The sequence below is a fragment of the Typha latifolia genome, chromosome 12 (genome assembly GCF_019914945.1).
Source record: "Typha latifolia isolate L0001 chromosome 12, TyphaL0001v2, whole genome shotgun sequence".
NCBI lineage: Eukaryota > Viridiplantae > Streptophyta > Magnoliopsida > Poales > Typhaceae > Typha > Typha latifolia.
In genome coordinates this window covers 8,686,356-8,707,516 of record NC_133097.1, presented here as the reverse complement: position 1 = coordinate 8,707,516, position 21,161 = coordinate 8,686,356, and the positions used below count along the sequence as shown (strand labels likewise).

At 35.8% G+C, this 21,161-nt stretch overlaps 1 protein-coding gene across 5 annotated transcripts; it reads right to left on the bottom strand.

The window, feature by feature from the left end:
• Positions 1-986: 986 nt before the first annotated feature.
• On the bottom strand, positions 987-20,281 carry LOC140798649 (protein MOR1-like). 5 transcript variants are annotated; one of them, XM_073152620.1, is made up of 54 exons: positions 19,870-20,281; positions 19,676-19,781; positions 19,477-19,600; positions 18,507-18,586; positions 18,235-18,412; positions 18,084-18,148; positions 17,750-17,832; positions 17,526-17,611; positions 17,313-17,426; positions 16,789-16,908; positions 16,431-16,533; positions 16,179-16,315; positions 16,001-16,066; positions 15,776-15,893; positions 15,624-15,664; positions 14,258-14,329; positions 14,057-14,152; positions 13,725-13,830; positions 13,180-13,292; positions 13,005-13,092; positions 11,986-12,086; positions 11,250-11,357; positions 11,025-11,130; positions 10,872-10,951; positions 10,649-10,798; positions 10,478-10,553; positions 10,239-10,363; positions 10,027-10,137; positions 9,789-9,938; positions 9,620-9,694; positions 9,405-9,486; positions 9,193-9,320; positions 9,011-9,112; positions 8,863-8,937; positions 7,549-7,644; positions 7,345-7,446; positions 7,105-7,206; positions 6,720-6,902; positions 6,529-6,640; positions 6,279-6,355; positions 6,002-6,081; positions 5,609-5,674; positions 5,376-5,508; positions 4,443-4,565; positions 4,298-4,375; positions 3,999-4,157; positions 3,766-3,924; positions 3,598-3,695; positions 3,347-3,503; positions 3,135-3,251; positions 2,880-2,975; positions 2,017-2,088; positions 1,692-1,950; positions 987-1,560 (listed from the first exon to the last, which is right to left on the bottom strand). In XM_073152620.1, the coding sequence occupies exons 1-54, from the start codon at positions 20,030-20,032 to the stop codon at positions 1,307-1,309; spliced, it is 6,051 nt and encodes a 2,016-aa protein (XP_073008721.1). In that variant the 5' UTR covers positions 20,033-20,281; the 3' UTR covers positions 987-1,306. The 5 variants fall into 5 exon arrangements, with proteins under 5 accessions (XP_073008721.1, XP_073008723.1, XP_073008722.1 ...); XM_073152622.1 differs by having other exon boundaries at positions 987-1,545; XM_073152621.1 differs by having other exon boundaries at positions 5,376-5,505.
• Positions 20,282-21,161: the final 880 nt, after the last annotated feature.

Below are 21,161 nucleotides of genomic sequence, written 5' to 3'. Positions count from 1 at the left end.
ACTTGCTAGGTAAGGGCGTGGATTTGGGGTTAGTTACACTACTTCCCCTATTGCCTTATTCAGCCAAATAAGGAGTTTTTTTTTTGGACCAAATTAGACCTATTTTTAATTTTATTTACCGAGATGGCTTATACTCTAAATTTAATATTTATTTTATTGTAGCACTAAATATGATCAGCATTTGTCGTGTTTTTTTTTTCTCTCCGTCCATGAGAGCTCCATCGAGGAAGAAGATGGAGGTGAGTTTGATTGGGCAAAAATTTTATTTGAATAGCAGTCATATTTTGTAGCTAATGCTCAGAATCAAAATAATAATAATAATAATAATAATAATAATAATAATAATCTGTAGCTTAATTTTTTCACTTTTTTCTAATAGAAAGCTCAAACTCTTCAGCATAGTTGAGCATTTTATAAAATAGAATTTTCAGTATTTTTATTTAAAATTAAAACGTTGAACTTCTTGGTATTTTACGTAGAGCTTATAATATTATAAATCTATTTTGGTAGTAAATTTAAGGTGCGTCTATTTGGTTAAATAAAATATAAAAGAAGGTTAGTTTGGTTAAAAACTCCCAAGACTAACCATGTATTTGTTGGAATATTCAATTGCTAAATATTTGCATCTTAACAGATTATTGCTTTCCTCTCTTTTCTTGGTAATAATAATTGGAATAATTGCACTGAGACCTCATAAATTATTTCTCAATTTCTTAATTTCGAATGCACATCCTCATCTTTTTTTAATTATTCATTGGCCCTCTCTAAATCAAAGAAAATTCTCACCATCCTAAACGTGATAGTGGAAAATTTCTCCAAGGCATAAAAAAGTAAGACCATGACACCCTCTTATTTTTTTGACACCCACTTATTATTTTTAACGAAAAAAATTAATGTATAGCTAGCATTTCAAAAGTATTTCAAGAAAGTCAATATATCATAATAAATAAAGAAAGAAATATATGTGAAAATAGATACGACTAAAGTGGGGAAAGCTTTTGCTTCTATTACATTTCAAATCATAGTACCACACGTACATGATTCACGTATCTGCAATCCATATACCAGATTATCCAATAAGCTCAATGGAATCTGGAAAACGAGCTCCTCTGAAATTGGAGTCACACACACCTTTATCTAACAGGCCCTGACATCCAAGAATCCAAAAACCTGCATAATTACACCTCTTCATTTACAAGAATTTCGACGCTGGGGAAAAGACATAATATACACCCCTTCATTTACAAGAATTTCAACACTGGGAAAAAATATTATATATATATATATATATACTATGCTGCTTCAATCAGAGTGGTTCAGAACATCCACTTTTAAGCCTCCTCATGCGGGCTTGCAATCCCGATAAAGCCTTCTCATCCATTGGAAGGGTATTAGCATTTGTTTGAGGTGCGCTATCCATGTGGTCCTTTCCATGAGGCACACCGCCATTGGAATATGCCAAAGATTGGGGTCTAGCGTCCATGTTGACTGTGGTTGTCGCAGCTTGGATGCTTTTCATCCTCTCCCTGATGGCATGCAATGTCCCTGTTATCATTGGAGCTGATCAGCCTGATATCAGATAACTATATTGGGATTTATGCATCCTAATACATGCCTGCACACACTTTTCTATAAAAGAAAAAAAATACACGACGGAGGGGAGAGAGAGAGAGAGAGAGAGAGAGAGAGACCTGAGGATGGATATCTATCATTTCGATCATCAGTCAGCTGCGACCTGAAATCTGATGAGCCTACTTGGCCTCTGAAGGGAGCTGCTGGTTCGTTAGCATAAACCTCATTGGCATTTGCCTTTTCAGGCTTATAATTAAAGGATTTTGTGGGTACAGGAGAAACATGTGCAAATTTAGGAGATTGAAGAGTAGCTAAGCGAGGCGGGGTTGACATTGGAAGGCTTGAAGGTGTCCTTCCAGCTGCTGCATTCATTTCCATCTGCACCAATAGCAAAACCACTTAATAGCATAAAAATCATTCTCCTAAGGCAAAACTCCTGCCTACCTGTGCTAGCCCATCTCTGATATATGTTCTAAAAGCTTCACTTGCATTTTGGAGCTGAGTGAATATATCGACCTACACATGATTGTAGAAAAGATAGGTATCATATGAAAAATTTAAATATCTTTTGTAAATATATTAAAGGAAGTACTGGAAATTCTATCAGAAAATGGTAGAGAAACACTTGTCAGAATGACATTGAGGAATAAACTGACAACACCATCCTGGAACACAGCGTTTGCCTAATAAAAACATCTAATCAACTCTAGCATTCAGATAAATTAATCACATAGCACATAGGATGGTTATTTATAGAACGCATGAGCAACCTAAATTACTTGAACAAGGATAAAAAATGGTTTCAGTACAGGCAATGCAATAATATGGCATAATATAGTCAATGCAATGATAAGAAATGGTTTGAGTATAGGGAAATAAAATTGGAAATTTTGCCCTCTGTTCTCGATGATGAGGAGACTTCCAAATGTCACGACAGTTTGCTTTTAACTTAGAATCTGCAATGTGGCCTAGTTATTAAGTTCTCTTATAAACTTGTAAAGTAGATTATTTAGACTTAATATCACATTTTCCTTAATGATAACAATTCAATAAGTGCTTATATGGTTATATATAATCACCCAGGTGAGCAATATAAGTTCTTTAACAAAATCAATTAAATTTGTAGGTATTTTTTTGTTTGATTGCATACAATAGAATATTCCTAACGACCTTCTATAAATTGCACATAATTTATAATGTAGTGCCCTAATTTTCAGATTATTCCTAACGACCTTTCATGTTCAGTGTCATGTCATATTTCATATTTCTTTAGACAATACATACTGCCTTGTGGTTAAGAGAATTACCTTTGGGTATAGCTGGGTAATGCGGTAGAGCTCATATAGCCCGATGGTGCATGTCTGTTTGTCACCAATTTTCTTAAACACTGCAGCAAGCTCTTGCTGTTCATGTGACCCAAAAGGAAGGACCAAGAGCAAAGTCAAAAAAGGGGAAAAAAATCATAAGGCCTTATACAGAATAACTTCAAAAAATAAAATCACATGTTTCTGCATCACCAGATAAAAATTACAGAAGGTAAATTGAAAAAGGTAAGTCAGCACCTTCAGTGGAGCATCTACTGAATGTGTGCCAGGACTTGGACTGTTTGAAGCAGTATCATCCCAATATGTTTGTCCCATGGGACCAGATGGAGTCAACATCCTAGCAGCTGCAAGTGTCTGAAGAAATCCCAGTCAATCATAGCACTTCCAGGACAAACATAAAATGAAAATCAAACTGATCCAAGCAACGTAGTAAGTTTTACCAAGTTTACCTGAAGATTAAGGTCGATGTATGCAAGAATGATAGGTTGAGGTTCTGTATCTATCGGAACCATTGAGAGATGACCCTTAATTGCTGTTCCCCGAAGCTTGACAAGTTCATGCAGGACTGTTTTGACCATTCGCAGTGGCTTGTCATCAGCTCCAGCCCTAGACAGTTAAACTTAGCATGGGATTCAAAAACAAGCAGAAAACAAGAACAAGAACAGAATTTAAGTTATGTAACGACCAACCAAACAAGCACCTTCTTCGTATTTCTTCCATCCCTAATTCTTGCAAATATACATGGATGCTTTGAAGAATACGACCAAGATCAACTTCATAAATTGTACTTTGCAGTACCTGAATAAATGCAAACATCTTAGAGAGAACACAAAGTCCTGGAGATTCCTTATTAGAAAAGATTATGAACCTTGGTAAGCTTAATTAAACATTTGACGACTAGATCTGAAAATTTCTGATTCCTGGCAGGAAAGGAATCGATTGATGCAGGAGATGGCCACCTTGCAGGGTCCAATGGCCTCAATAAATTAATTAGCACAACAAAAGAAGAAGTTCTTTCTGCATTGTCCTGCTCAAGTAAACAGAAGTTAAAACATAGCACAACCACACAAAGGGATGGACTGAGAGAGAAAGAACACTAACCAGAATCTTAAGCATCAAAACATTGAGAGCTTTCAATAGTTGGCTGCCATCATCCATCAAGGGAACTCTCTCATCTAAAAGCCAAAGCAGTAGTTCAGTAATCAGGTTGTCTAGGGTACCATCCTTCACAGCATGAGCAAGTCTTTTTATCTGGAAAGTCTGGAGCATGGCCAGTTACAAGATATTTACTCATCAAGTTACAAGTTATTTCTATAATACAAATGTAGTTACAAAGAATAACAAGTCAACAACAACAGCAACAACAAAAAACCACAATATCTAGAGAAATAGGCATTCACCTGCATAAGTGTGTTTAGCACATATTTGCAGGATCTTGAAGAAGCCCCCGAAAGGCAAAAGTTGAATGTTTTAGGAACCTGCCAAACTTGTTAGAATGAACAGAAAGCCGAGAAAATACTTGCTTGAGTAGGCAGTACTAGTTACCATATTTGATAGGCATGAAACTAATTTATCAGCCTCCTTAATGATATCTTCGACTACACTGCTTTGAGGATCCCCTGTAGCCTGTGTAAGCTCATGACAGATAACCTTCATGGCTTCAACGGACTGCAACAAATCAAAATATTTGTAAGCCAGAATTGTTGCAGCTTTCAGCAACTAGCCACATAACAACATTCCAACAGGAGATAAGAATGAATCAATTTCCACAAAACAAAATAGAAGTCGCAGGGATTTGTTTCAACTTTTGAGCAATGATATATCATTCAAAGGACATCAGATTATATTGACTTACCGCCCATAGGACCTCGAAAAGATAGACTTGTATGCTAGAATGCTAAATGTATGAGAATCTGCTACAAGATCTCAAACGCACAATTTGTAGATGTCTAATATAAGAAAAAGTAACAAGATAATTATTCAGAAAACAAGTTGCTTCAAACAAGCAACACAAAACTGGTAAATTGGGAAAAAAAATTTTAGATAACTGCAGCAATTACATTGCAGAAATGAACTTGGAGTCTGATGATTGAAGCCTCTGACTTATTATACTCTAAAATCAATACAGCATCAGAATAAATATCTGTCTTAGATATATTGGTGTGGACTGATAAAGGAGAAGGTTAGTAATTTCATTTCATGAAACTTCCTAGGAATGCTCTCCTTATTCTTGTCAGTCTTCCTTTGTGTCAGAACAATCCATCTGTGCTTTATCACTTTATATAAGATAGCTTTCAGCCATTGTTAATGCAAGTTTGACATACATCCCAGTGATTCAACATAGAAGTATAGAACCCTTACATGGAAGAAACATGGCAATGAATTTGTCTAACAAATTTGACGTGGATAACAAGATAAAAGATACAGATTCTTAACACAGAAAGAAAGGTCAAGAAAAATCAATTAGCAAATACACACCTGCTCAGGTGAACCTAATGCAATCGTATCAAGTGCCCCATGCCAGTCGACCGGACCACTTGTGTTGGCCAGATGCCGCGGTAACATACGTCTTTCCATATAAGTGTCAGCATACCCTACGTTCTCCCTACTGCTAAATAAGTCAAATGTTAAGAACAAATTGGTGAAACCATGAAAGAGTGGAAACTGAATGATAAATATAGGCAAAATAATATCAAACTATTAGATGTTACCGTTTCACTACTGGAATGGCCACTGAACGTGAAATAACAACCCCACTTTGTTCTGCTACGTCTGAACTGTAATCCATAAATAAAACTGACAATAAAATACTTCATTAAAGAAAATGGTAGGAGAACAAGATGGTCTTTATAAGTTATAATTGCTAAACTGAAAGAGAACTGTTCAGAACTTCAGATCCGTACATACTTTCACAGGAAACACCAAAGGCACTAATGAGGGCAGTCCTCTAAGAAGTAATAAAACTAAGATAGAAGTAATTTATGCAGGAGTATATTAGAACAAGAAAGATGCATCTCATTGGTAATACACAGCTAGCATTTACACAAAAGCAGCAGATGCACACTACAAAAAGACGAAAGAGATGATATGGGAAAGAACATCACCCATTCTCTCTAACTGATCGTCCTAAAGCTGCTCGGGCATCACCTGGTCTTCCTTCTCCCCTCTTCTCCATTTCTCGAGCCTGAAAGAACCAGCAGAGAAAAGTTGGACATAGTAAGAAAATACCACTGAATTGGAACATGCATGCATCTTCAAACCAAATATCTGCAACAATCTCACTTTCTCTACCACGTTAACCCTATTCCCCTTACAACAAAGTGCATCTGCACTCTATGATAAATATAAGCGGAACTGCCTCGCAGGATTTCGTTCACTAACCTTCCACTTAAATCTATCATCTAACATACTTCTCTGCGCATCTGAAAGTTTCCCAATATACTTCCATATGTCCTCTCCTGTTTTGAAAAAGAAAATTAATAAGTGACTTCTGTAGACCTCAACTTCAGTAATTGCAGATAGATCTGAGAGTAAATCTGATTAATCAATCACCATAAGAACAAAAGCACAGTGATACAACATACATCATTCTAGCAACCATTGACAGTGTAATACATAAAATAAGACATACCAAGATTCTTATATGCAGTTGCAAGAGTAGTAAGAGCAGCTTTCCTAATTTCACCATCTCGTTCTGACGTCAACGCAGCAACAAGTTGCAAAGATTTCAACTGTCCACTAATCTGCAGGAAAGAAAGATAAGAATAAACTTGAAAAAAAAGGCAGTAGGTTTCAAAGGATACAGAGAACTATTTAGCGCACCTCAGGCCCATACTGGTCAATCAGATAGCCAACAACATCAACGCACTCTATTCTAGTACGATTATTTTTTGAGCGCAAGCCTTCCAAAATGTAAGGAAGAAGCTTTGATGCAGAATAGATATTGACAATTTGCTTCATCAGTTCTCGCATTTTTTCCCTCAATTTTTCAATGTTATGACCAGACTGCAATGCAATAGCACAAGTATATCAACCAAGTTATGATCCTCACATACATCCTAATGTATGGATTGAAACAACAAATAATAACAACTGAGAAGTAAAAGAACAAGGTGCTGCGCGTTTTAATTGTCAAGAAAGAGAACTGGAATTTACAATTTTTGGATTGCATCGGATGTTAGTTACTGAGCACTAAGTACACAAATACCTTCTCTATGAGGCATGGGAGAAACACTGCAGCTTCTGCCTCATTTAAAATGTAGCTCTGATCTTTCAGAACATCAAAAAGTTCCGGAAGAAACTCAAGCACCTGCCCATCATGTAAAGATAAAGGAAGAGAGAGAGAGAGAGAGAGAGAGAGAGAGAGAGAGAGAGAGAATTCAGTTATCAATTTATCAAAAGAGAAAATGAGCAAGAAGGGATATTAATAAGCACTCTTAATACTTACCTTCAATAAGCAAGTTGTGTTGGATTCACAAAGCCGCAAAACAAACCACCTAAAGAGTATATCAAGAAGTTCAATAACTTCTTTTCCGCTCGAAGGAAGAGCCTAAATAAGAAAAGAAACTGCATTTATGTTATCGGGTATTGGAGCATTAGTAGCTATACACATATCCATGCATAACATCAAGAATGAAAATAGTGAAGTCACCTTCTGTAACATCTCAAGCCCATCTACTTGCTTCTTGAAGTCTGTGCTAAGAAGCCGCCTACTCACATCTTCTCTGAAATGCCTCACAAAATCATACTGCAGTGAAAATTTTTATATGAAATAACATTTTAGGTACTTAAAATTGGAACTCCAAATAAGAAAGGCAATTACTTTGCAGTTTGCAAGCACAAAAATATAAGAAACTACTTTCAAATGCAAGAAGGTACATGAACAATTAATCAATTTCTTTGTTACTATATCCATCCAAATCTTTTGTTACAATAAGATTCAACCAACAAATTGGTTATCACTATGAACATATTCTTGAATACATGAAACATATGTGATGGAGGACACGGTCTTACTTGAACTGACCAAATCACTGGATGTCATAGGCTATTAATTTTATTCAACAGGTCTGACCTAGCTGAGCAGTCAAGGACAAGGCATGAACATAAGGAATTATTGTTACAAACATGTAAAAATTATGTGCAGCAAAGCTAGAATCTAAAAGCTATACAAAGCATAACATTTTACCTAATTTCCATTAGCCAATACAGCAACAAAAATAGAATGACTTCCTGGTGTGAAACAATCTTATTTTCGTGTTTTCGACATTTCTCTACAATTACGACAATTGACAGTGATTGCATACCAAATCTATAAGAGTACTGCCACAAACTGCAAGCATGACCATTCTGCAGAGGATTTTCCGAAATTCAAAAGATAGGTCAGTTTCTATCTTAATGGTTCTACCAAGGTAAGCATGTGATAGTAACCAACATGCTAAGACCTGAGGAGCCACAAGATTGATTAAACACTAATGAAATTTGAGGCCCTTGAAAGACATGTCAGACTACAAGGCAAATGGTACTTTACTAATACCATATTACTGGAGACAGGTTGGAAAAGAAGTACTTGTCAATTAGGAGAAGACATAAATATACATATGGGCAAAACATGTGCAACTAGGTAGAGCACTAATTAGGAGAGAACCATGGAGAAACACTTTATGGAGACATTAGAATCCACAGGTAAATTTTGATGTCTCAGTGTTCCCAAGTCCTTGAATAAAGAATATTATTATTTTGTGCCATGTCAACATACAATTTTGCAGAGACAAGAACAGAAGGCAAAAGTATGGAGAATGAAAACAAGTAGAAACACGCTAGTGATGCAAAAACAAAATGTTATAGTAAAGAAAGTCAAAATTTATCAAATTTTGTATTAACTGCTAATAAATTTCATACATATTAACACTTACAAACTCAAATAACAGATATTTTTCATATATATTAACTGTTGTTAACAAACCTCCAGGTCTTGGATATGCTCAGGACGAGGCTCCTCAAACTTCAATCTACGTACGACATATCTCTCTCTCTCCTCCTGAATTTTAAAATATGATATAAGAAACAATTTATAGCTAGGATGTTAATTATTTCCCTTGAAGAATCCCTACCTTATTTGAGTCCTTGATGTTAAAAAAAGACTCTGACTGAACAGTAATGTCTTGGACAGAAAAAACAAGATCAAGTTTTGAAGCCCTTGTTGGAACACCTCTCTGACCACATAGTAACTAATAGTTAAAAACCATGTACAGCTTTGTTAAAGAATCTACACAATAATGCAGAATATACATACTGAAGACATAGCCTTGCTTTTATTTGCAGATCCTCGATCTCCCAAACTAATTAAACCTTGTTTTCCATTCTTTATACCAGCTTTAGATGCCAAGACAGTAGTTATCACTTTTGCAGAATCTGAAGCTTCTGACACATCAGAAAACAGAGCATGAGAATATACAGAGGGAAATATGAAACAAGAAATAAGAAAATAAGATGGCAATAAGACACCTTCAGGTACCCCAGGCAGTTTTAACCGCTCGACTATGAGCGATAAAGCAGGTGTTGGCATATCTCTCAAGTTCTTGGTCACCTAAGAATCATATGATTAGTGAATGAGTAAAGCATGATAACAGTGTAATGAAAAAAGAATTTTATGTGCCCCTGTGTGATTGTGAGAGTGCACAGGACAGGGCTGCAGTTAAAGTTAAAGTTCAGTAACATACTGCTTCTTGGCCACAGACCCTCAGAATTTCGCCAATGAAAGTTTCAGCACCTTTGCGAACCTCTGCTGATTTGTCCTAAATAAAAGCAGAATATTGAAAAATACTATCATATTATGTAAGAAATATGGATCTCTAGGAAAATTGTAATCCATCAGCTATTAACTAATACCATCAAGGCAGAAGCAGCTGGCTTCAATAGGTTCAAAGCTTCAGATAAGTCATTTATCATTGAAAGATGCCTGGATAACCAATCAAATAGATCTTTCCTCCCTTCTGCACCAAGCTTTGGATCAGCCAAAGCTATAGTAATGTAGGGAACCTGGAAATTCAATAAAAAAAATTAAAGTGAAAAAAAAAATCGAAAGGTTCAAACTCCATATAGAAACAGCTTCTTATATTGGTAATACCATTTTATCAAGCTGAGCAGCGACAACCCATGAATCTAGAGTATTCAATGTGCATTCTCTCATATGCTTCTTATTGTCGCCAAGACACTTCAGTACATCTGTCAAAAAGCCCTTCATGAAGTACTAAGTCAGTAATTTATGCCATCAAGCCTCCAAAATAAACAAGGTGAGAAAGACAGAAACAGTTAGTAAAGTCTTGACTTGTTTGTAACCTTGCTTGACTTCTCAACTGAAGGACCCATGGCAGATGCAAGGTTGGCAATAGTTGACAAGGTTGCCATCACTATGTTTTTATTGCTGTCATATAGACGACCTCTTAAAGCAGCAAATAACTCCACTGATTTTTGATAAAGAGAACCAAAAAGAAAAAGGTGTGAATGAGATTGAGGGACTTAATATCAACTGGATTAGCTTTAAAAATTACAAACCATACAAGTGCGCAACAACTAACCAGTTCCAAGAGGTTGGATGTGTTTATGGGCCTCGTCAAGAATCTTGTTAACCAAATCTATGGACTCCAAACGAACCTATTATGGGTAGATAAACCAAAGTTGCCTAATATTGAAAAGTAGAAACCTAAAGTTGATACTTACAGAGATGACAAGCAGATTTTAACTTATACCTTCCAGTCAGGACTGCCTATATTTTTCAGTAAAGTAGGTGTTATCTTTGCACTTATATCTTCCCGTGGAAGACCATCGAACCCAGCCAAAGACATAGAGGATACAGAATCAGAAGTTCTGACTGTCTTCTTTGGGGCTGCAATAGCACCCTGTTGATTAATTGTAAAACTGTGAATCATAAGGTCATAATATGAATCCATATGCCAGAACAAAATAATGTACCTCAAATGGGTTCTTTTCATACTCTGCATCCAGAGCATTAAGAAGGGCAGGTTTAACATCACTTAGAAAAGCTTTAATGTCTGCAGGGAGATTTATTTTAGAAAATCTGGGGAATCATGCCCGGCCACAGCTAAATAGAAGCAAGAAAGCTACCTGGACCAACAAACTTATGCAGCACTCCGATAAGTTTGACAGTTGAGTTTCTTGTTGCAGCTGCACTGGATTGCAAACCGATGTCCTTGCAAAAATCAATCAAATCCTGCAAAAGAAGCGACCGAATCTTTTTGGTTTAATAAGCAGCCAAAGAAAGTGTTTGGAACTTTCGCTCAGCTAATAAAGGACAGTGGGAAAATAGGAGAAAGGCTAAGAACGGAGCACCTTAAGCTTTATATGGGAGACCCCAAAATCTTCTACAGCAGAGACCATCCACAAAATACCCTCACTGAGAACCTTTGGATTCTTGTGCTCTTTCATTATTTTGTAAAGCTACGAACAGGCATAACTCATTAGTGCAGTCAGACACCAAAGATCATGAGGAGTAACATTGATACACAGATAGGCATGCATAACATAATCATGAACACACACACACACACATGAGCACACACATGTACGCGCAAACAGATATTCATAAAGAGAGAGCACATAGAGGGATGAACAATTTGATGATACATCAAGACTGTAAAGATCCAATGATGCATCTAAAATAATTATATAAGTTTTAAGAGGATTCACATTCACGTACTACAAATTTCTAGAATAAATAACAATTCATGAACCTTGACAACAGGCTAAATATCAAGAAGAAATTAAAAACAAAGTGTATAAGCTTAATCTGCTGAAGCATATCTTCCGCAACATAAAGCAAGTTCCCAAATTTTGATCCATGTCCAGGCGTCATGAGCACATGTGGACTGTAACAGCTTCAGGTGTTCAGCAATGAAACAATAATAAATTGACAATATTTCAATCAAAGAATATGTCCATTTTCACACACACACACACACACATGTGTGTGTGTGCCTATTTAGATGCACCTAGTCTCTCAACAGAATAACAGCAAAGGAAATTGTAACACATCAACAAACAAAACAATATGAATAAATAAACGTACTCGATCAAAAACAAATCCTGGACCAACTGCCTCAGAGAAGGCAGTAAGGCACTTCATTGCATGTGACCGTGTTTTAATATCAGCAACCCTTTCACTAATACCTGTCAAAGAGAAGTATACAAGAGAAGGTTCAAGAGAGCAATAGCAACATTGCTTATTGCAGAAAGCAACAATCTAGCAAAACCTGAATCAGATCATTAAAACTCAAAGGGGAGCCAACCATGTTAAGCAATCCGTGCCACATGTACCAATACCAGCCAGTACCAACACTGGTACTCTCCTACATCAAAAGTTTCAGAGTGTTGCTCCTGAATAGAGCCAGGCACGAGGCACGAGCAATATCAGTTCCTGTCTGACTCGACTCTTCTTTCTCCTACTTTTTTGTATGTGAAGTTAACAGACAATAGCTAATGTCCTTCTTACCGTAGTTGTGGTTACTATTACCTCATCCAAGCTATAAAAAGTTTTGGAGGAAAAGAGTTGTTGTTCTAAGATGCAATAAGTCTCATAAAAAGTCTAACGTCTAGCAAAATTAATCACTACAAACCTAAGGAGGTACTTGTCTTCTGATAGTTATTTTTTCTTTGTTTTGCTTGAAATACTAGATAATCTAGGAAGTATTCCAAGCATTAATTAAAGCTGCAAATTGTTTCTAGTTATGATTTTCAGAAATGCAACATAATAAGAAAATTACTAAGTCAATTCCAAAATGTGACGTTGAAACTATTCCAATACAAGTAACAGAGTGCCACATTGGCAGGTCACAAACTGCAACACATATCGTCCCAACTCCCAACTAGTTGTCAGCATGGTCTGAGCCATAGTATAGACAGTTTTGCAAATCTAATGTTATGTATGTAAATAAAATCGTCTCTTTATTAATAATAAAAAGAAAAAAGGGAAGTCTACCACTTCAAAATCAGACCTCCTAAGATAAGACAGTGTACATATATACATATATATGTTTGCATGTGGTGACATCAAGAGTTTCAAGAGAAATAATACCACCGAGTCCATACCAAGAAGACACAGTACAACACATCGTTTCAGGAACCGTTTCACAGTTGAGGCTATGTACGTGATGACCTCAATGACTTGTTGTTGGACCTGTTTCATTGTACAAAGAACTATACAGAGCATGCCAAGAAAAAAGGTATTTGTTGTTTAATTCTAAAATCAAAAATGCAACAATACCTGCACATTCTTCTCACCCCATCCAGGGAGAACACATAATAAACGAATTAAGAGCTCAGCAGACTTGTCCAGGTCAGTGAGATTTTCAACCTCCTGCTTCAGCATGACAATAGCTATCAAAAGAAGTACACCAGTTAGCACACTGACAGTGATGATTTAAAATTTTAAATGACCAAGCTATCCAGCAAAGCTTAATTAGAAATTAAAATATTGAGAAGTGATGGAGTCTGAAACTAACAAGACTATAAAAGAGATGGAGTACATAATCAAAACTCATTCATTAGAAAAGAAAGTGACAACCCATTCTTTGTCATGAAAAAAGAAAACTATACTGAACAGTATATTAGGAACATCATTCTTTTTTGTTGGGAAATCAACATTAAGCTGAATTCATTCTCTAATACAACATGCGACAAGAAGAAAGTGTAGAAATCTGACAAGGAAAGCAAAAATATTTGAAGAAAGTTGATCTGGATCAAGGCAATAAACCTATCCATCAAAAGGAAAGATGAAAAAGAAAAAAGTTTACAGGAACATAAAATAACCTTCAAGACGCTCTTTCCAAACACCACTCTTTAATTGTGAAATTGCATCAGGCTTTAAAGTAGAACTTAATCGTTCTTCAATTTCTTCCAAACTCATATCTCCTGGCTGCAAAAATTTCAGCTTTTCAAACAATTAAAATGAGATATTCATTCTGATATGCTAAATAGGTAAACTACAAATATAAAAGAAGAAGCATGAAATTTAAATACAAATTATTGGTTTGTATCAAAGTATCAATAAAATAGCTCTCCATGTTATTTGCATTTCTATGCATACTAGAATTTCTTCCAATAATCTTAAAAGGACAAATATTCATTTGCTAACACATCACCTCAACATCTTCAACCTCAACTGTCCTTGATTGTCCACCTCCATCACCCTTTTTTACAGAGCCAAGTTTAACTCTTCCACCTTTTTTAGTAGTTGGCTGCATAGTGCATAGGAACTTAATCATGTCAATTCAATGGCAGAATACAACCAAGTCCATATGTTCCAACTTGCTATATATGCAGTATATAACACCCAAACCAACCATTGCCTGGACAGGCTTCTTTCTACTAAGCATGCTTGCTGCTGATCTTCTCATAAAAGAGCTACCGACAGCCTTAAGAAATATTAAGAAGCATCATTAGTTTCACAGAAATAAATATACGTATAAAAGAAAAACTTTTGCAGCATCCAAACAATTGGTGGCAGGAAAAAAGTGGACATAAAGTTTACAATTAATATTATAGTGAAATAACTTGAAGAATAAGAGGTTGAAACATATGTCTTTCCACTTCCACATAACAAATCTACTAGATATCACTCCATATCTTTATGGGAGGCATAAAACAGAACTATTATAGTCTCAGAATGAATATCTTTATATAAAAACCTCTAATACTTGTGTATTGATCATCCTTCCTTACATGATAACTACACATAAACAAAAACAGATGGTACAAAGAAACATATTGAAAGTGAGTACTATTTTTTATATATTTCCAATTCAAACATCGAAAGAACTCAGATAAAAATAAACAAATTTCCTAGAGCATGTCAATTCAGAAGAGTTCATTCATTTGTTTCAGCTGAAAATGATTTCAACTCAGGTTAACTGTCTTCCAAAAAAACGAAAAATAGGGATCAGCCTTTCAAAAAAGGGATACATATCGACTGAATCAGTTGTATTGGCCGTATCAGTCGCTTGTATTGGACGGACTTTTTAATTATGTAAAATTCTAAATATTATTTAAAAATACAGAAAAATTATCAAAAATAAGAAAATAAAGAAAGAAAAAATAGTGTAATGAAAACCGAAAAGAAGAAGAGATTAGAAAGTGAGAGAGTGGAAAGAAAAAAATTATGGTGCAGTAAAGAAGAAGAAGAAGAAAAGAGAAGAAATAGAAACAGGGTGGAAGAAATAAAAAAAAACTGAGAGAGAAATTTAAAAAAAAACGGAGTTAGATTTGTTTCGCCGGAGTTCGCCAAAGCTATATCTCTCCGTAAGAGAAACAAAGGTTATATGGTAAGTTGAGAAAAAGAGAAAAAAAGAGCGAAAGAGAGAAAAAGAGAAAGTGAGAAAGTGAGAAAAAAGAGAGAAAGAGAGAGAGAGAGTTCGGATTGGCATAGATTAGGATCGGGTTTGCCTAATCCAGCGAACCATGATTATATGTGTAAAATTGAGACAATTGAGAGACCTTCCACATATTGCTCAGATTACAGTACGGCTAGTTTTAGTCGTTCATTAATATTTGCTCCTTGCATAAGCAAATCCATCCATCATGCAAATTTGTGTCGTCTCTCATTGAAAAATAAGATCGGTAGCATTGAGATAGAAATATGCAGTCCGAACATGTCAGTCACTCAAACCAATGTAGCATATAAAGATAAAGATATAAATAGCTAATGTTTACCTCATGACTAAAGATTCTAGCGCTTGAAGATGAGATGGAAGCTGAAAACAAATATTTTGATATAAGAACAAGTATAACAGTTTCTTAAATATTTTCTTTAAAAAATATAGTCTTAGTAGGAAAAATGATAGAAGGGCAATCACTTCCAAAACCTGATACTGAAGTGGAGACAGCAGCATCACCAGCAGATCCAATCATATCTGAGAGTTTCTTCTTTCTCACCTCGTCAAGCTTCTCTAAAGATCTTCCCAAAGGTCTCATACCAACTATCTAGAGGAGAAAATAAAAGACAAGGTAACAAAGTCCAGCTTGTTCATAGAACAACAATCTCGTGATAATAGAAGATGATCAAAAGAAAGGCTTTTATAAGAAACTACCTTAGCTATAGCTGCCAAAGCAGAAAAAGAGGCATCTCGCACTTCAGGGGTGCCATCATTCAAGCACTATTAACATTGTAGAAGTGCATAGAAAAGAGAACTGATGTTATCATATATAAGAAAAGAAAATGGTCCTAAAAGAAATTAGTTGAGTAACAAAATATGAATGTTTACTGACCTCCATACATATAGGGACATAATCCTTGTGCAACTTAAGAATAGATGTTTTATTGCTTGTCTCAATACAAAATGTCACCCAGTTTAATGTTAATGATCGTACAAGAGGAACCTTATTTTTTACAGCCACTCTAACATCTGCAGTAACAAGTAATAGAGTATTTAACATGCCCTGAACACCCACAAAATCATCAAGGATGGCATTAATTTGCTCATACATCATATTAATTCAAGTACCAAGAATAAGAATAACCTTCAGTTACATCAGCAAGTGTCAAACAACTGGACTTTTGCATTGTCTGAAGTGTCTGAGTTAGTGCTTCTGTCAAAACTGGTTTTTTTTCCTTCAATTTTTCCTATTCACAATAAAATAGTGAAGAGACTTATCTGGAATGATGTAAAGCACTGAGGCAGATTTAGGACATGTAAGAACATAAATTGTAATTTTTAAGAATTTTTTCATGGACCCAACAATACACTCTAAAAACTCCTTTAAATATCCAATTTTGAATGAATTGTAAAGGTATAATGTATAAAATAGAAAACAACCAACAAATATAGTGACAAAAGATATTAAAGAAAAGCATGATATGGGGCTCAGATGTACTTACAAGTAGTACGGGCAATAGAAACCGTGAATTTCCAGAAAAATGATTCCGTAGTCCTCTAGCTATATTTCCTATTGCTTGGATAGCCTCTACAGAAACAGCTAGATTAACATCTGTAACAAGCTGTGATCATAAAAATGCAAAACAGGAACATGATCATTAATTATAAAAAATTAAAAAGAGCTCAGTCAACATATTTAAAAGAACACAAACAAGAACAATAAGTAACGCAGGATTCTTTTCCCAGATAAAAAACAGAAGGAAGAAAAAGAAATATATAAATAGTTATGAGCAAAATACAGAAAATTAGGCAGAGAAGAAGTATACAATCAGCAAAAGAGTTGCTGAACTACTTGCATAATACAATAAAATTAAAACAAAATTTTCTACATCAAGATTTCACCATATAATATGTACGATTGATTCAACAACCAAATAGAAAACATAATTACAATCTGTGCCGTAATTGGTCATCCATGAGTTAGGAAGTTATTCTCTAGAGAGAGTTAGAGGTGATCAACGATAACCTTCTTAAGGGTCCGACAGACTTCGGTAAAATCACCGACAGCAATCTTTTTTGTTGAAGCAAGCTTAGTTAGCTCTGCCACAGCATCCCTTCTTTCAGACCATTTGGTAGCTTTCTGATATCAAATAAAGAATATAGGAAAAAAAATCAAATATGAGATTACAGATGGAAGTATATCTGAGAAATTCTTATGTCTAAGTTACAGATGACTTACCACACCCTCCCAAAATCCAGACTTCTCTAAAGGAGCCAATATATCAACAGGATCAAGAAGTTCATATTCATCTATCACCTGTGGAGCTGAAAGTTAAGTGAATCAGCCTCCTCCCAATCATGTATCCAAAAGAGAAAAGAGGCAAACAGAGAGGAAAGCATTAGACCTGAATTAGAAATTAAGAACCAAATATTAACAAAAAATCCAATAGAACATCGTCATACCATTATCAACAAATTCTTTATGAGGGACAGCACCCATGGCTTCAGGAACAACTTCTTGCTCCAACTCCTTGTCTTGCTCAGATCTGGCAAATTGTCAAAATGATAGTTGCATCATTATACATCAACCAATTGCTTGACATCGTGTTTTCACGTCCAAATTAAACAGTTTGTTGCAATATACTGATATGAGCTTTGAGTATCATATAAACACTACGACCATTAAGAACTGGTCATTTGCTGCTAGCTGACCTTTACAATGTGATTAGGTAAATTGCTCAGCAGAAATTTAAGATTGGGAGACACCAAGCTCAGAAGAAAACGTAGAATCATTTACCTTATCTTGCGGGTTGGCTTAGCAATCCCTGTTACATTGGCTACCTCTGCTTCCAACTCTTTTTTCTTCAAATGAAAAAGAAATACCACTTTCAGCTGCAAAATATAGATTATAGAATATATTTGAAAAAGAAAAAGTTGACTAGACTCACCATGGTATCTCGCATTTTCTCAAACAAAATTGATTTTACTGGTTCTTTGCCAATCCACCGACAAAGCTCAAGGGTCAATCCTTTAGAAGATGCACGGACATTTTGGTCTTGGTGATCAAATAGTTCAGGGAGCATCTTAAGAATTTTCTTGGGGGGGACAACCTTAGCTCCAAATTCACTGAATAGACGGAAATAAAAGACTTCAGATTTGGTTTATAGTTGGAAAAACAAACTAAAACTGAGACCAAATAAGAATAAGGCTAGAGACAGACCTAAGAGCTTGAAACATTACATCAATAGCTGGTACAACTGCTTTTGCAACTTTGTTTTTTATAGCCTTCTCCATGGCTTCCTGTTATCAAAGCAAAAGTGCAATAATTTTGCAACAAAGTTATCCAGGATTGCTTTGCCAGTCTAGGTAGCAACCACTTATTTAATGAGACACTAAATGTGTAATATCACGTCAATTGACAGAAAATAAATAAATAAATAAATAAAATTAGCTGCATGTTGTGATGCAATGTGGTTCAACGATCAAGCAGGCAAAATAAAAGAGAGGAGATTATCCTAAAAATCCAAGAAACAGCCAAACAATTTTTCACTACTTGACAAAGGCTTCAAAACGACAACCTCAGAGCAATGAACATACACGTACAGGATCACATAAGTACAGAGAAAAGGCCACTTGGTCTCCACTACAGCAAAAATCCATGATAACTACTTTTTCTATCAAATATCAGACAATTAAAAATATAATAACATGCAAGGATGTAATATTTTTAATCATATGATTCTGGGATATCTTAGTAGCATTTCAACTTTAATCTTTTCATTTCTCATGTTTTCATGAGAACCGAATGCTTTACAATTTTAACCACTTGTGAGTTAATTTTTGCTAGATCAAAATTTAGAGCACATAGGCTATACATGTTCCCATCTTTATCCCTGGAAATACACAACTGATCTAACTAAGATTCTAAAACCACATTCAGTGTATACTGACTCTCTCGTTTTAAAAGAAAATTAATAATAATATATGCGTTGTATATAATCTAGATGTGTCGCAAGACTGCCCGGACCACAAAATTCTGAGAATCCTCAACTCAAAGAAACTACTTTAGAATGGCTCGTACAAGGCGCGAATTACCTCAAATGGCAACACTTATTAATCAAAAATAAATGCATGCCACGTGATGCTAATCAAATGTTCGACTCCTTAAAATAACGCTCTTCGAGTCTTACCAAGAAAACATCGGTTGCTTCTAGCTCCACCCACAATAGAAACGCAGTCTGAGCTTTCTCAACAGTCTTTGGCCGCCCGGTGAGGCACTTTGCCACGATCGCATCGCACACCTCCTTAGCGTATCTACGTTCCAAGGAAAGAAAAAACTCGCTATTAAACATCAATTACTTCAACAACTACAACACAACGAATTCAAACCTTCCGGCATCCGAATCCGCTGCACGCAGGAACGCAATCAGGGCATCGAGTGCCTTCTCCTGCACCGGCGCATTCGAATCCGCCACCGTCTTCTTGAACAGCGGACCTGATCCAAGAGCCAAATAAGAACGAACCCGATTCAGGCTTCATATCCAAAACAGGCAAAATCCACCACGACCAGACCAAATTCCTACCGAAATCCCTGAGGCGGGGCTCCTTGGGATTGGTTATCGAGTCGCACACGGCGGCGAGATCTATGTTGGCGTCGTTCCGGACCTTCCAGTTCTTGTGGAAGAGCCGCTCCTCCCATGGAAGCTTCTTCGCCTCCTTTAGGAGCTTCTCGTCCTCCGTCGCCATCTCCGCACCCCCTCCACCCTTTTCTTTACCCGATATAGAAAGAAATGCTCCTCGGGGATCGGATCGGATCGCGTGGTATTATAATTCTTTACCTTTTCTTGATCACTTCCTACCACCGCCGGCGAGAGGAGTGGAGAGAGCGAAAAGGGAGGGGAATGGGAAAGAAGCCAACAGGAGAGCGGAGAAGAATTTTGATTTGATTGAGTCAGGGCACGTGTAAGGAGGCGGGTTGAGAGGGACCTCTCGCACGTGCGAGAGGGAGGCCTTCGGTGAGTTTTAACTAAAAAGTAGACTTTAAAACTTAAATACAGAATTAGATAAATTTAAAATTTAAATAAAAAAAAACTACTGAACCGGATAACTTTCCTTTGAAAATTGTTGTTCGTTTAAGCAAATATATATAGAAATTTATAATATTATAGAGAAAATTTGCATTGGTGAAAGAATTTTTCACATAAATAATTAAACGTAGAAAGTCACCATCCAATTAAACGACTTTCATAAAGTTACTATTTACTTTAGCGACTTATATAAAAAGGTTTCCAACTTAAGATTTAGTCACTTTTTAGGACTTTTAAATTTCTATATAAGTCCGTCGAACTTGAAAGTGACTTTCAAGTTATAAATCTCAGCGATTTTCTATTGTTTTAAATTTATCATATTTATTTTTACACATATTTAATCACTGATCTGATCAATAACATATATTAAAATTTAAAAATTATAACGAGGTAAAAATTTTTACATAGATTCTTTTTTCTTAAGTGACTTGCGAATTTATATCCGGAAGGAAGTCGGTGGTATTTAAGTTTTGAACTTATACTAAACGGGTAAAAGGAACTTGGGAGGGCTAGTTTTGTAAAAGAAACTCGGGTTTGGTTTTAAGACTTTTTAGAAGAATATTTGCAAGTGGGAGTTTGGGGAAGCTTTCCCTTTACGCCGACTGCCACGCTTTGAGTTGGGTGGAGCGGTGTGGTGGGCTCGGAGTTATCCAACAGTGCAGTGGGTAGACGACGATATGATAGGAAAGTGAAGTTTTCCATAAAAACGTATAATTAATTATAATTTTGTGACTAATATCCCTCTTTTTCCCTATATTTCTTTTTTATCCTTATGGGCCTTTCCAACG